This window comes from Monocercomonoides exilis, assembly GCF_001643675.1.
Source record: "Monocercomonoides exilis strain PA203 chromosome Unknown scaffold69-233226, whole genome shotgun sequence".
In the NCBI taxonomy this organism is placed as follows: Eukaryota; Preaxostyla; order Oxymonadida; family Polymastigidae; genus Monocercomonoides; species Monocercomonoides exilis.
Window position 1 is genome coordinate 179397 of NW_027150614.1, and position 14763 is coordinate 194159.

General features: G+C 39.8%; 5 protein-coding genes across 5 annotated transcripts; all 5 read right to left on the minus strand.

Moving 5' to 3' along the window:
* Positions 1-4583: 4583 nt before the first annotated feature.
* On the minus strand, positions 4584-5094 carry MONOS_15117 (uncharacterized protein; the record flags this gene model as incomplete). Its single annotated transcript, XM_067867973.1, has 2 exons — positions 4584-4918; positions 4992-5094. 2 exons carry the CDS (start codon positions 5092-5094, stop codon positions 4584-4586), a joined length of 438 nt encoding a protein of 145 aa, XP_067718926.1.
* Positions 5095-5485: 391 nt separating this feature from the next.
* Positions 5486-5695, minus strand: MONOS_15118 (uncharacterized protein; the record flags this gene model as incomplete). Its single annotated transcript, XM_067867974.1, has 1 exon — positions 5486-5695. The coding sequence occupies one exon, from the start codon at positions 5693-5695 to the stop codon at positions 5486-5488; it is 210 nt and encodes a 69-aa protein (XP_067718927.1).
* Positions 5696-6690: 995 nt separating this feature from the next.
* MONOS_15119 (uncharacterized protein) lies at positions 6691-8710 on the minus strand (the record flags this gene model as incomplete). The annotated part of the gene is made up of 3 exons (XM_067867975.1): positions 6691-6698; positions 6812-8286; positions 8370-8710. 3 exons carry the CDS (start codon positions 8708-8710, stop codon positions 6691-6693), a joined length of 1824 nt encoding a protein of 607 aa, XP_067718928.1.
* Positions 8711-9505: 795 nt separating this feature from the next.
* MONOS_15120 (uncharacterized protein) lies at positions 9506-11458 on the minus strand (the record flags this gene model as incomplete). Its single annotated transcript, XM_067867977.1, has 4 exons — positions 9506-9935; positions 10558-10846; positions 10949-11375; positions 11429-11458. The coding sequence occupies 4 exons, from the start codon at positions 11456-11458 to the stop codon at positions 9506-9508; spliced, it is 1176 nt and encodes a 391-aa protein (XP_067718929.1).
* Positions 11459-11531: 73 nt separating this feature from the next.
* Positions 11532-13407, minus strand: MONOS_15121 (uncharacterized protein; the record flags this gene model as incomplete). The annotated part of the gene is made up of 3 exons (XM_067867978.1): positions 11532-12102; positions 12255-12938; positions 13274-13407. The coding sequence occupies 3 exons, from the start codon at positions 13405-13407 to the stop codon at positions 11532-11534; spliced, it is 1389 nt and encodes a 462-aa protein (XP_067718930.1).
* Positions 13408-14763: the final 1356 nt, after the last annotated feature.

Here is a 14763-nt window from a genome sequence, read left to right on the forward strand (position 1 = left end):
TTCCTCTTCCTCTTCATCTTCATCTTCATCTTCATCTTCTTCCTCTTCTTCCTTTTCGATCAAAGTTAAAAGAAAAGATACAATCAATACTTCTCCAGAAGACAAAGCAACCTCATCTTTTTGCAACGAAAATATATGGGTTAGCGGCCAACTTATGGAATATGTCACCTCATCCACTCTTATTCCTCCTCATACATTCCAAAATCTAGTCTCATCTTTCACAAAAGAGAGCAACACCTCAACACAATAACAAAAGTCACAGTTTATTACAAGAGATAATTCAACAAATATTGATTCATTTATTTCTTCTTCATCCAAATCAACGGCTAATGTTTTAAAATTCACACCAAATACTCCATTAAAAACAGTAAAAGGGTTGGCAAATCTTGGAAACACATGCAACTTGGCATCTCTTCTGCAATGCTGGTCCTCGATCTGCAGTTCAAAACCAACGATCTTTACAAAATCACACTTAAAAGATACATTATCATTTCAAATGATGAGTATTTGCAATCAAATCCTCAAAGATGGAAAAAAAGTACATTCATGGATCCCATCAATTGTTAACAAATGGGAAAAATTTTGCAGATACGGAAGCAAGCAGCAGCAGAATGTGTTAGAGGCATTCGATAATCTTCATAGACTTTTCGAAAAAGATGGAATGATAAAGAAAGATTGCTTCTGTCCTATTTTGATTTTTCATTTCAAATGATTTAAATGTCAAAAACTCACATCACATATCGACAACATCAATAATAGCATAATCATCAATTCTTCATCTATTCACAATGGTTTATCTTCTTTGTTTTCAACTGAAATATTGAACGGAAAAAATGCTGTCTATTGCAATGAATGCAAAGAAAAATACTGCACTGCTAGGTGGGAGGAAATGATTTCATTTCCAGAGGTCCTAGCCCTCTCCCATGAATGTACCGATCCTGCTAGTTCTCCACCTTCTCGAACACTTCTAATCGAGACTGATATGTCGAATAAACGTTCATTTTGCAAAGGATTTACAAATGAAAATAAAACTTCATTTCACAACCAAAATAAAGAAACAACATTCTATCACTTAATTGGACAAATCCTTCACAAACAGTTTGATAATAGCAACGGTCATCACATTGCTGTTGTGGAAAGAAATAAAGGAATGAAAAAGATGTGGATCACCTGTAACGATGATGATATTGATGCATTTGACAGTGATAAATGGTCAAAGTCATGGAAAGATCTCTTTTCTCAGGGCTATATTCCTTCTTTATCATTCTACGTGAAAGAGAAATCACAATCAACTCAACTAAGTGTCCAATTTGGTGGTTCCTCTATTTCTTCCTCCTCTTCTCAATCTTTAAATATCAACAACACAAACACAGACACAACTCCATCATCATCGTTTATCACACCACCACATCATTCTTCTTCCATTCCACAACTTTCTTCATCAATAATAACTAACTATGGATTGGAAGCACTTAAAGAAAAAAGAAAGAAAACGGGCATCTTTTCTCCCAACGAAAAGAGATTAATCTTCAAGCCAAAGACGAAATTATGGAAAGAGTTTTCTGAAGAAACAAACATCAAAGTTTCTCTTTCTCACTTCTACAAACTCACCACCAATTTCTCCAAAGCGAAAAGACGAACGGATCTCTGCGGCATGTGTGAGAAGTTGAACTATCTGGAAAACAAATTGAAGTCATCGCAAAACAAAAATGGACTGTCTGAAGCAGAGTTTCATACACTTAAATTACTTCGACAACATCGTCTTGTTGCAGAAATGCAACGAAAACATTATCAATCAACTGTTGATAATCTGAAAGAGGGAGAAGCAGTCTTCGTCTTCGACTTCAAAGAGAAATGGAAACTCCCTATCAGAAAAAATCAACTTCAACAAGAATTCTTTAATTACCAACAAGTTTCTCAATTCACAATCATCTCTCTTCAAAAAATTAATAATCAACAAATAAAAAGAACTTTCAACTTCTTCTCCGACTGCCTCTCAAATGATCACAGATTTGTTATTGAGTGTCTGGAATCTGTGATCAAAAGACACTTCTTCTCAGACACTCACACTTTTAAGTTCTTCTGCGATTCGGGTCCACACAACCGAAATCGCTTCCTCCTTCACTTCATTCTCTCCAAACAATCCAAACTTCTCAAAAAGAAAAACACCCAACTCAATTTCTTCGCTGAACACCATGGAAAAAATATTTGTGATAGTGAATTTGGTGCGTTAGTGAATGCAATCGACAACAATCTTTCGACTGAACACATCACCACACTTCATGACTTAATCAACTTCTTCGAAAGCAATATGAATGTTTCGACATCTGTTTCATCATCATCACAATTTAATGTTTTTGAATCATCCTCATCAAACAACTCCCCATCGTCATCATCTATCAAGGAGTGTGTGCATGAGAGGTACTTTGAAGAATATGTACCATCTCAACAAATCTCATGGCCATCATTGTCAGTTCCCCACATGAAAGATTACTTGTATTTTGAGCGCAAGGGCTCATTTGTCTGCGCATCTGCTGTTGGATATCTTCCTCAACGCTCTCTGGTTGCACTCGAATCTTCAACAATGAAAGAAAAAGTTCAACGTTCAAGAAAGTCATTTCACTCTGATATCACATCATCTAACTCTTCTCTTCTTTCTCAATCTTCTCAAGATCTTCTTTCAAGGAGATTTGAGCTTCTTCTTGACTCTTCTTCTATTAATGAATCTCAAAATTGTTCTTTTGGTGTCCCCTATTAAGAAACTAGTTGTTGTGTATGCTCAGCTGGCACTCAATCGGAAGGGTGCTGGACATGACTGTTCGTATTAGATATTGCAGCCTTCGGGCTGCTTTATCCGGACCTGGATACGACGAACAGCCTCCCAGGTGCACAACAGTTAGAATCCGATTGTTTTCTTGTGCTTTTTGTCCCTATAATGTCCCTATTTTCACTTGGTAATTGTCCCGAAATCTATATTTGTATATCTAAATAGAGATTCATTTTTTGATGGGTGTTGTGAAGAGTTTCAATGATTTTTGAATTTGATTTTAGGAAAGGAGAATAGCTGAGAGTGTGAAGTGATGTTTCATCACTGTGTCTGCCTTTTTTCTCTGTTGAATTTGATCTTTTTGAGTTTGGACAAGAGAAATATCAGAAAGTGCAGAGTGAGAAAAAAACAAAAGATAAACATTCAAGTTTGTTTTTGGACTTAAAGAATTTGAAATCTTTTTTGCTTGGAATTGACTATGACACCATGTATTTGTTGTAATAGTTATGCTTTTTATTGAATCTTTTATTGTTCATGCAAATTGGTATAGAATTGACAATTGGGGAATGTTTTAATGATGATGTGGTAAAAATATTTTTTTTAGAAAGTGATGCAACAAGAAAAGAAACTTATTTGTTGTTTTCTATTTTCAAGATGATTAATACAATGAAGTGTTAATGTTATTTATGTGTTATTTTGTTTTATGATTGTTATCAAATTAGCAATGTATTTGGGTGATTTTTTTTGATATCATAAAAAATTACGAAGTTTGATCAAAATATTTTTTCATTAAGGGTGGGGTTGAAAAGAAAATATTTCAGAAAAAATTTGAAAAAAATATGCATTAATATATTATTATAATTATTAATTTGTTGATTTTAATTTGATTTTAATTGTTTTTATTACAAAATTTGAAGAAAACATAAAAAATTAATTGAAAATATCGATAATTCAATAAACAGAACGATTCAAATGTTCACTGGTATTTTAAACGTGAAAACAATAATAACAATATGAAATTAATCAATTTTTTATTTAAAAAACTTGTTTTATGATGTTAATGCAAAGTAATTTATAAATTGACTATGAAGATCTTGAAACATTTATAGAAAACGAATAATTTTCATTAACACATATTGAGAAATATGATGGAAGCACATAATATTTGTCGAATAAACAATTGTTCATTGTTAATAATTGTATTTAAATTAATAATTCTTTAAATTAGTTATTTAAATTAATTGATCAAAGCTATTGAAAAAAATTACAAAAGAAACAATATGATATTTAAGAATTTCTCATTCAGACACTTTTTAATCTTCCACAGAACGAAAATCTTCACTTGAACTTTTTCTTTTTCCCCTCTCTCAATTCTTCATCATCTTCCTCATCTTTCATCCTTCATCCTGATACTACCTCCTCAGTTGCTCGGCTTTTGCAGGCTGCTCTTTTTATATGCAGACTCCACAAACACCTTTTTCATATGCAACTGTGGAAGCGGTTGAAGTGCGTGTGTCTTATAACAACTGCGCCCTCTCCTTTTCATGTATATTGTGTCAGTTTCTGCATCCACTTCCTCTGAACTTAAATTCCTCTCAGTCTCGTTTTCTTTGATCACTGTCGCTGCCCTCGATGTTGTCAGCCCACCCACACTGGCCGGAAAGACTGTCTCGAGGTTGGCGGTCCAGACATTAGAAATGTCTTCGCTTTGGGCTTTGCCAACATCACCAGCATCGTGCTGTCATGCAGCGGGACAGTTCTAGCGGGAAAGCGGAGAGGAGATGTGCAGAAGACTGTGCTGCCTAGGCGTGAGTGTTCACCAGTTGCTCGCATTGATTTGCATCCTCATCCAGTGCATCATCACTTGCTCAACAAACAGCGACTGCCTCTTTCTCGACTGCTCCCACAAAGCTGTCGCATCTGCCAACCCCATTTCCATCCTCGCTCTCCGCTGAGCCTTGAATAACGCCTTTGCGGGCAAGTGCATCTTTCTCCAGTGCTGCAGCATCCAAGCCAAAACAACGAGTTCCTCTTTTCCCTTCGCTTTTTCCAACTCTCTCTCGTCACGGAAGCCTCCTTTTGCGACACCAACTCCTCCCGTCCCGGCCTCAACTTCGATGCCGGTCACGATCTCATCCTCTTCTTCTTCTACTGCGCCCAACAGATATTCGTCGATAAAGCCACCAGATCATCCGCTTGCCCTTTAATCCTCTGAATCGATAACACTCGTCAATATCTTTTGGATCTCCTCCTTCTCTTTCGAAGCCCATATCCCTCTTGCCAAAATCCGATTCTGGTTTATCTCCAGAAGTCTTGATCATGTTCATTTGAACACCATCAGTTGGCTTCCGTTGTGTTTCTCAATGACTGCATCATCCTTTAAGCCACCTCTCCTTCAAATGTTCCTTCGCATCCTCCCTTTTTTCTCCTTCCAACCAACGTGCCTGCATCAACTCCAAGCTTCTTTGTGCATGCAAAAACACCACTCACCTCTCCAACGCACCTGTTCGTCCCTTTCGCCTCTTTCCTTATGCTTCTTGTACTCTCACTGCTTTCTCCCTTAATCTCTTCCACATCAACCTCTCAGTTCTCAAAGTTGCTTCAACTTTGCTTATGCTTGACGATGAATCAATAAGCATCTTTGAACATCTTTTAATAACAGTCCTCGCCATTGTTAGCAAAAGCATAGTTTTTCTTTATCTTTCTGGAATATAAATGTCAGAAATCTCCTTCATCATGATGCGCTTTATCTTTACTATCATTTTTCTCGGCTAGCTCTGTCGAAGCATGCTCGAAGGCCACTTTCAACTCACCAACAACAGCCTCTCCATCCTGAATTACCCCTCCACCTTCCACAACAGCAACTGCTTTAACTTTTGTGTACTCCTCATTGCCTAACCCTGGAAAGGCTCCTGAATGCTCTTTCATTTACTCACATAGAAACGAAACGGTGGATATTCTTTCCTCTGCTTCGCCAATCAATTCCCTTTCATGATGATTGTTGCAATGCTCCAAAGAGCATATGAAAAAGAAGAAACGGACGGAATGGTTCTGACATTCAACGAACTCTTCTTGCTTCATTGTCGCGTACTGTTACTGTTCGTCGACGTCTTCTCTTCAAACTTCTCTCCATTTCTTTTTAACTTTAACATTTATCAATAACTTCATTTTTTTCTTTCAAATTTCCAACCATCATTTATTGACAAATCAAATTCTTCTTCTCTTTATCTTCATTCTCTTCATTCACTTATCATCTTCTTTTCATTTTTTTTAAAGAAGTTGATTTCTTCATAAATTCCATTCTTTTTAATTTCTGCTATTATCCATTATGAAGATGCAAAAAATGAAGAAATACGATTAGGAAAAGAAGAAAAAGTGATCGTAGTAGTAGAAGTGAAATGGAAAGAGGAAGAGGAAGAAGAGGAAGAAGAGGAAGAAGAGGAAGAAGAGGAAGAATAGGAAGAAGAGGAAGAAGGAGAAGTAGAAGAAGAAGAAGAAGAAATAGCCTCATCAATCGAAAGCGGAAGCGAAGAAAACGGAACTCTTAAAGCCAGGCTCACAAAACGATCATGAATGAAGAAAGAAGAAGAAGAAGAAGAAGAAGAAGAAGAAGAAGAAGAAGAAGAAAGAGAGGAAGAAGAAGAAGAAGAAGAAGAAGAAGAAGAAGAAGAAAGAGAGGAAGAAGAAGAAGAAGAAGAAGAAGAAGAAGAAGAAGAAGAAGAAGAAGAAGCGTAGAAAAAGAAATATCCAAGAAGGAGAAAGAAGGAGAAGAAGGAGAAGAAGGTGAAGAAGAAGGTGAAGAAGAAGAAAAGGAAGAAGAAGAAGAATAAATTGAAGAAGAAGAAGAAGAAGAAGAAGCAGAGAATGAGGCATTGAGTGTGCCAGTAGCAGCTGAGGCTGTTGAGAAAGCATCGACTGAACGGCTAGCTGTCTGCACACTCCGACGAGAATTCCGCGATGCGGCAGTGATCGCTCTTCTTACCTCTCTTCTTTCTCCTCTTCTGCTTTGTCTGCTGATATTCTCAACTTCTTCTTCTTCTAAACTTCTTTCTCTTTCTCCCTCATTTTCAATTTCAATATCGTCTCTTTCTTCTCTTTCGTTTGAACTTCCTTCGTCATTATCGTTGTCATTATCTTCTTCATTCTCTTCATTTTCAGCTTCTTCTGAATCCAGCGGTGTTATATGCTTTCTATTTAAGCTGCTTTTGATGTCTGCAGGAATTAGTTCTGGAGGGGTTGGGGAAGCGATCTGGGCGATGAAGGGATTATTTTCTGAAGTTGCATTGTTTTGAGCAAAATTCGAAGGAGATAGCGGACTTGGGCTGAATACGTGCTTTCTATCTGAATCTATGGAAGTTTCTCTTATATCACCTTCTTTATTATTATCATCCACTTCTTTGTTACTTCCTTCTTCTTTTCCTTCCTCTTTCCTCTTCTTCGCATACGCCTCCCCTCCCATTCTTGTCATCTTCAGCACGATCCCAAAGATATCCATCTCCACCAGCTGCTTTCTAAAAGCCCCGCTAATCTCGCACACAACCACCACAAAACTCAGCACATTCGCCAAGTTAATTCCCTCCATCGTCTCCAGCAGCTGCGGAACAACAGAAGAGAGCAAGATATGTGTGGAAGGCCAGGAGGGGAAACTGATTCTGATAGAAGACAAAGAATGTGCTATGCGTCTGTCTTGCTTGGCAAAGTGGGTTAAGGCGCGGGAGGCGTAGACGAGAGGAGGAGTTGGGCAGAGGCGGAGGTAGGCGTTGGGGCTGGTGGAGGAGAGGGAAGAGAGAGAGGTGAGGGAAGGGAACTTGGTGAAAAAGAGGGATATGAGAAGGCGGATGAAGCAGGTGCCGGAGTCGAAGGGAAGTTTTTGGTCGGAAGAGGAATATGAAGAGGGAGAGTAAAAGGGAGAGGAAGAAGAAGAATACATTGCTTCCGTCGCATTTGCTGCTGATGCGATTCTTCCACTTCCACTTCCACCCCCACCAGGAGAAGAAGCCGGAGAAAAGAAAATCGACGCTTTTTCCTCCGGTTTCTGGTACAGCTGCAGCGCAATCCTGTCTTCCATCACGTCCTCTGCCCCAAAGCCCAGTTCAGCAAAGGCCGAAATGCAAGCGACAGCCAAAGAGACTGTGCGTGGTGTGTGCGTGAGCGGGTTGATCAGCTTCAGCATCGACTCGAACGTGAACGAGTACATCTTCACTGCCAGCATTTCGCAGGGGCAGCCAAACCGCACTCCATTATATTCCCTCCTTCTTGTGATTGAAGTGATAGCGCTGTCAGCGTCAGGCCGGTTGTGTCTCGTGCCCAGCATCACCACGAAGAACTGCAGGGCGCCAAAAATAAGCTCATCTGGAACTGATCTCAGCCCTGCAGACGCCCACTCGATGGCTCTGAGGGAATCCAGCGACAGACGCTCGCTTTCTCCCCTCTTCGCTGCCTCCAACAGGATCTGCAGGACGGTTGTCTGAAGAGCTGTGTTTGGGATACCAATAAAAGGAGCATGCGAGGCATTGCAACTGAAATGTGCTCAAAGCTGACAGCAGACGATGCAAACAGCGCGACATGCGAGGCGGAGAGGGAGCGGTCGACCTCGCAGTACCTCTTCATCTGCTCTGCATTCAGTAGCTCAGGAAAGATCGGGTTCCACAAGTCGAAGTACTTTGAGGGCGGGTGAGTTTCAGCCAGGCGGTTGAGGGCGAGCAAAGCAGCGTGCTGGACGGTGGGGGAACTGATGCGCAGGCATTCTTTTGCCCATTTGGCTCCTGTGATGTCAGGGTCGTCGATGCTGTCGCCGCCGCTGAAGAAAGAGGCGAGGACGTCTGTGGTAGCAGAGCTGAGGTGGCTGTTGCTGTTCCCACAGAATGTGCAGATGAGGAAGAGGCAGCTGCGCACGTGGAGGGTCACAAACTGTTTTAATCTTTCTCTTTCTGACAGGATCATCTTTCGCACACGCACGGGGGAGGCGGCGGGGGAAATAGAGAGGAGACAGAAGGCGCAGGAAACGAGTGAATTTGAGTGCCTGGTGTGAGAAGAGAAGATGGCGACACAATAAAAAGTGCAGAACACCCAAGTGAATAGGATAAGTTGGAGTGATAAATCCACCTTCGCTCTGCGTCTGAGAGACGGGAATCAAGTTCGTTCAATGCCAGACGCTGCAGAAGAGCTGCTTCTGAGTCTTCGGCTGTGCCAAATTCTTTCATTGAATCACCTTCTATTTAAAGGAGAAGAAGAAGAAGATGATGATGATAAAGGTGTTATTTCTGTTATTGAAGAAGGAGGAGGAGGAGGAGGTGAAGAAGAAGAAGAAGAAGAAGATTATGAATTAGATTGTAGCTGTGAGATAAGCAGAGCAAGTAGGACAGTTGCAGGTGTAGTTGATAGAGCATCCTTTAACAAATGAGAAAGAATTCGAGAAAGTTGACTTCTCATCGTCGAATTCTTAGGAATTGTTCCTGATGGATGGGAGAAAAGAAAAAGAAGGAGATGTTCGTTTTCCACTCTGAAGTGGATGAGAATGAGTCGAAGGAAAAGGGAGGGAAACTGAGGATGGAGAATTTATTGATGTGAATGACGGAGAAGAGGGAGAAGGAGAAGGAGATTGCGAAAGCAAAAAGAGAGGAAACTGAGAGGAGGTTACGCTTGTCTGAAGCTGATGTGGAAGAATTGCTGAGAATTGGCCAATCTTCATCCAACAGGGAAGTTCTCCTCTTCTTTCACTTGCTGTTCTTTATGCATTTATCGCATGCCAACAGAAGTTGTATTAGCTTCATCAGCAGCAGAATTTGAAGATCCACTCAGGTCCAGTGCATCTGTTGTTATATTCGATGCCAATGAAGTTGACTGAGGCTCAGATGTTTGCTGAGAAGATGCAAAAGAGGAAGGTGTGACTTGTTGTGTGAATGAAGCACCAACGGCCTTTAACCGCTGAATGAGAAAGGAAGAAATAGACATCGAAGGAGAAGAGGATGGTTTCTGGTCATAGTGTGTCTCGAATAAAGCTGATATTTTGTGAGGCAAGTCCTTCTTCACCATTAGCAAAAGAGTGGCGGTGACAATAGCGGTGAGTGCAGTGCGTGGTGCTAGCAGACGAAGCAGCAGGCGATTGGATGATGCAGCAGAAGGGCAGAGTGGCTGTGCGGAGAATGAGACGATGGCAGGTATTGTACTGTAAAAATGGCATGGACTGAGAAATGGAAATAGAAGCGACACAGGAGGTGAATAAAGAAGGGATGGAGTACACGGAAGATGAAGTGAAAGATACTGAAAGCATCTTTGAAAGCAGAGTACGGATAATTGAAGTTAGAGGATAAGAAAGCGTGAGAGGGTACACGTAGACAAGAGGCACCCATGAAGACTTGAGAGAAAAAGTCAGAATCGAATGCTTCTCTTTTTTCTGTGGATGTTCAATGAGCAGCGGAGCAACACGAAATGTCTAATTTATCAATTCGAACAGAGTTTCTCCGATGGATGGGACATATGCTGTTCTTTGAGGAGGAACTGAAATTGTATTTTCTGAGGCAGACAGCAGAAGTTGTTGGTCTTCGAAAAAGACAGACGAAGCAAACAAAAGCGGGTCAAGCAGAATATTCGCATTGATTGCATATGACTCTCTTTCCACTGCATACAAAGAGAAATTATTTTCATCATTCTTCCTATTGATCTTTTTATGCACTTCAAACTCGTTGCTGTAGATTCACCTCTCTTCGCAGAACAGCTCAGCTGTGTCTCTCGCCTCGTACACTCCTTCCACAGCTGCCCTTCCTTCTCCTCTCCACAAACTCATCTACTTTCTCATGTTCTCCACCAGTTGCATATCTCTCACAGTATCTTCTCCTCCCAAGCTGAACAGCCTCGTTCCACACAACAGGCTCAGAAACGAGTTCGCATCATTTGCCAATATTCCCTTTGTTGTCCCGGCATGCGAAGAAGGAATGGTTGTTTGCTTTGGAAGCTGAGGTGACCAAAACTGGTTGAAAAGATGGAAGAGTGCCTTTCCGAGAGAGTGAAGCAAAGAAGCGCCTTCTTTCTGCCCAATCTGTTCATCAACCTCACAAACAGCTTCTTCGGCCCAGTCTTCTGTTTGTTTTTCTCCCCAAACACAGAATTGTACCCAAGGTCATCTACTCCTCCTCCTCTATCTTCTCCATTTGCATTGGCATGCAGTCTAACAAGACACACTTGCAAAAGAAGAAGCTATCGCAAACCCGTTTTCCGCAGCTGCTCTGAGATGTGCCTGCAATTCTCTGCCGAGTGCTGCTCTGATGGCAGACAGGACAAGATGTCTTCGTGACACAGAAACAGCCGCCAAGCTGTGGTTGATGTGTCTTCTGTGCGGGCTCTGCAGCGCTTCTCTGCTGCCGTCTGAGCCAATTGTGTTCTTGTATTCTTCTTTCTCTCCATTTTCCTTTGTGGACTTGGGTGAAGGAAAGGTAAACTGCAGAGGGGTCGAACTGAGCTCTCCGCTGGCGATGGTTGAGGTGTGTAAGAAAGTGACATGCGACTTCTTCTGATTGCTCTTTTGGGATTCCGATGAAAGCATCTTTCGCTGCTTGGGAGTGAAGCGCAGGGCAGGGCGTGAAGTTAAGTCTTCTTTTCTTTCTGTTGTCTTTTATGTTTCATCGGCATTTGATGTTTCAGCAGATCGTGTTATATCCAAACTGTCTTCATCACCGCTAACGTCACTATCATCGCTATCGTCGTTGTCATCATCTTCACTGTCTTCTTCTGCTTCTTCAGTGTCTGTTGTACCTGCTCCGTTCACTCACTCTTTCCTCTCTTCATTTCGAATCAAATAGTTCATGTTCTTCCCTTTCCCTCTCGGCAAGAACTTTCTTTTTTGCTTCTTTGCCTTGCTTTCCTCTTCCTGAACGAGATTTGCATAAAGTCTAATATCGGTTGGATTGATTGTTGGAATGATCCTTCCATGTATCTGCTTCAGTGTGTTCTTCATCAATTTCGTAAGTGAATCTCTTTTCTCCCTGTCCTTCATCTCAGTTGTTATAAATGTTGCTTCGATTGAGCTGTTTTCTCTTATTTTTGCTGAGTTGAATGTGGAAGAGGTGCCATATTCAAAAACAAATCTGATCTTTTTCGGTGTCTGCCGATTTGCCCGTGTGCTTGTCATGGATATCTTTGCACTAAGAATCCTGTCTAACTCCACGTCTTCTTCTTCTTCTTCCTCCTCCTTATCATCCACTTCCTCGTCATAGCCATTCCACTCAATGTCACTTCTGCTTCTTCCACTTGTCTTACGAGTGTCAGATTCAAAAGAGTCAAATGTGATGCTGCCATCTGCCACACAAAGCAGCTCCAACTTTTTCGAAAGAAGCTCACTTAGGACAGCTTATGAACCCATCATCGGACTTGTCTTTGATTGGAATGCTTTTCCTTTCGCTTTTTTTTCCCTTTCACTCCCGCTTTCCCTCTGCACTTTGCTCCTCTTTGCCTTCAAAACTCCTATTCATCTGAAGGAAGCTCATCAAACACAGAAATAATTCTTTCCTTATCTTTCTCCTTTCTCCTTTTCCCCTTCTCATCTTTTTTCACTTTCTTTTTGTTTCCAAGCTTCCTCTTACTCTCCAATGCCGCAGCAGTTGACTCCAAACGCCTCGTATTCTGCGCTGTTGCATTTGCATTTGCACATCCTTCACTCTTCTGAACCTGTTGACTCAGCCCCATCGCAGTCATCATCTTCTTCCTCCGCATCTTCGGTGGTCTTCCTCTTGGAATAGCCAGCAGCACTTGCCACATCCCCACACGTAATAGCTTCTTCTTCTTGCTGTTATTATTATTATTGATGTTATTTCCACTTCCTCCCATCTTATTTGTCAGCCCTAGCACTTCTGATTTGAACTCTGGTGGAGCAATTCTTGAGTTTGTGTATGTCTTCATACGAACTGTCCGCTTGAAGGCAGCAAGCGCTTTTCTGCCTCTGCTTCGTTTGAGTGCTCTTCCGAATGCAGTTGATGGCATGCTCAGCAGTGAAACAGAAGAAGAAAAGGATAAAGAATTCTTGGCTTGAGCATTTGATATAGGGAAAGAGGCAGCTGGTAAGCCAGCATTTAACGATGCAGAGGTGGAAGAAGAAGCAGCAGAAGCAGAAGTTGGATTATTCTGTAGCAAATTTGCAGCTTTGAGCAACTTCGATGTGCGTGTTGTTGTTCTTGCCCTGCGCGAAAGTTTGATTTGAGGTTAGAATTTATTCGGCGCGTGTGTCGAGGCAGCTGTTCTGACTGATTTTCCAGTAGATTCTATTTTGATTGCCACAGAAGAAGAGGAAGAAGACAGAAGATTGAGTAAATTTGAGCTTCCTTCTTCCACTTTTGTGTTGGTTAGCTGTTCTTCACTGGCTTTGTTTAGATCATTAAGCGAGTTGTTTCCATAGTTATTTTCATTCCTATTTTTATTTCCCTCTTTCTTCTCTTGCCTTTCTCGCTGTCAGAATGGATAAAACTAAATAACTGGCATTACATTAACAATAAACAGCTCTCCAAAAAGGCGAACATAAATTCAAGCATTTCATGATGCAAATGAAGTCTGCTTCCTTTCTCATCCTCATTCCCATCACCATTCTCGTATTCAGATTCAGATTCAGAGAGAATCTCCTCTGTTCTTCGCATTCCTCTGTTTCTTCTCATTTCTTTGCCACTAAAACACCTAGCAGCAAGGCGCATTCTTCAAGTGAAAAGAGATGTGAAATAAAAAAACTTCCCTTCTTTCCAAGCATTACAAAAAGAGCAGAAGATTAAAGATTTCAAAAAATATTTAATAAAGTTAATTTAAAATAAAATGCCTTTTAGGACAAATTGCATTAAACCTGTTTCAACACATTTAGAAACGTGAAACAGCAGAATCAAATTCCGGCTTCAATTGGGGAAGAGCGAAAAAAATGTCGAGTGAGAAAATAGAAAGAAATATTCAAAATATATAATAGAATCATTGGCAAGTTGTACAAAAAACGAAAATAAAGAATCAAAACAAAATTTCAAACCTTTTTCTTCATTGAAATCCCATTTCAAATTTCATTTTTATTGTTGATCAGGAATTTGCAGAAATGCTTTTTTGATATATCAAGATAATTCCTATATAATGTTGAAGTGTTTCATAAGGTTAATAACGATTTCTGCAAATTCCCAAGTAATGAAAATTTTTTTATGATCATTGAGATCTTTTGTGAAACAGTTAATTGTTTGTTGATCAATTAGCTAAAATTCATTTCTTTCAAATAAATACTAACCCTGGGTGACGTACTGACTTCTGACGTGAAGTTTTCGATTTTTGACGGACGTGACAAAAATTTCCACGTCACAAAGCAAAACCAACATTATTGTTTTATTGTTTCATAAAAATAAATATTTCTAAAATAATTTTTTTTGAAAATACTAGATATTTTACGGAGAGTGTGATTCTTTCTGAAAAAATGAACAAATTACGAAAAAGTTTCAGTTGTTACGAATAAGAAGCACTTGTTACAAGAATAACTCACAATATCTGTCAAAGTCTAATTCTTATAATGGAAACCATTGTTGCATTGAGAAATCAAGATGTTTCGGGAGATTTTTTGATTTTCAAAAAAATAACAAAAGAACATTCACACATTAACAAAAAACGATTGGGAAAATATATTAATATTTGATAGTTTCTTATTTGAACAAACGAGATTTTTATAGGAATATCATGGAGAATGAATGTTCACAACATTATAAACAAACATAATCCATGAAATAATGAAAAGGCTTCGCTGACTGAGTGATTTGAAAGTTTTTTTCATTAACCCACAACAATTTCATTTTATTGATTACCAAAAAATACAATGTTATTCCGAGAAAGACAGACCTGTTACGGGTTTTTCATTGTTTATCAGTAAAAAAATTTTATTAATCGAAGGAATGAGTAATTGGAGGAACAACATAGAGGTTTCAATTAATAGCTTTTGTTATTCGTAATAACTTGTTTGTATTTAGTAAATATTATTATTTACGAAACAATTCATA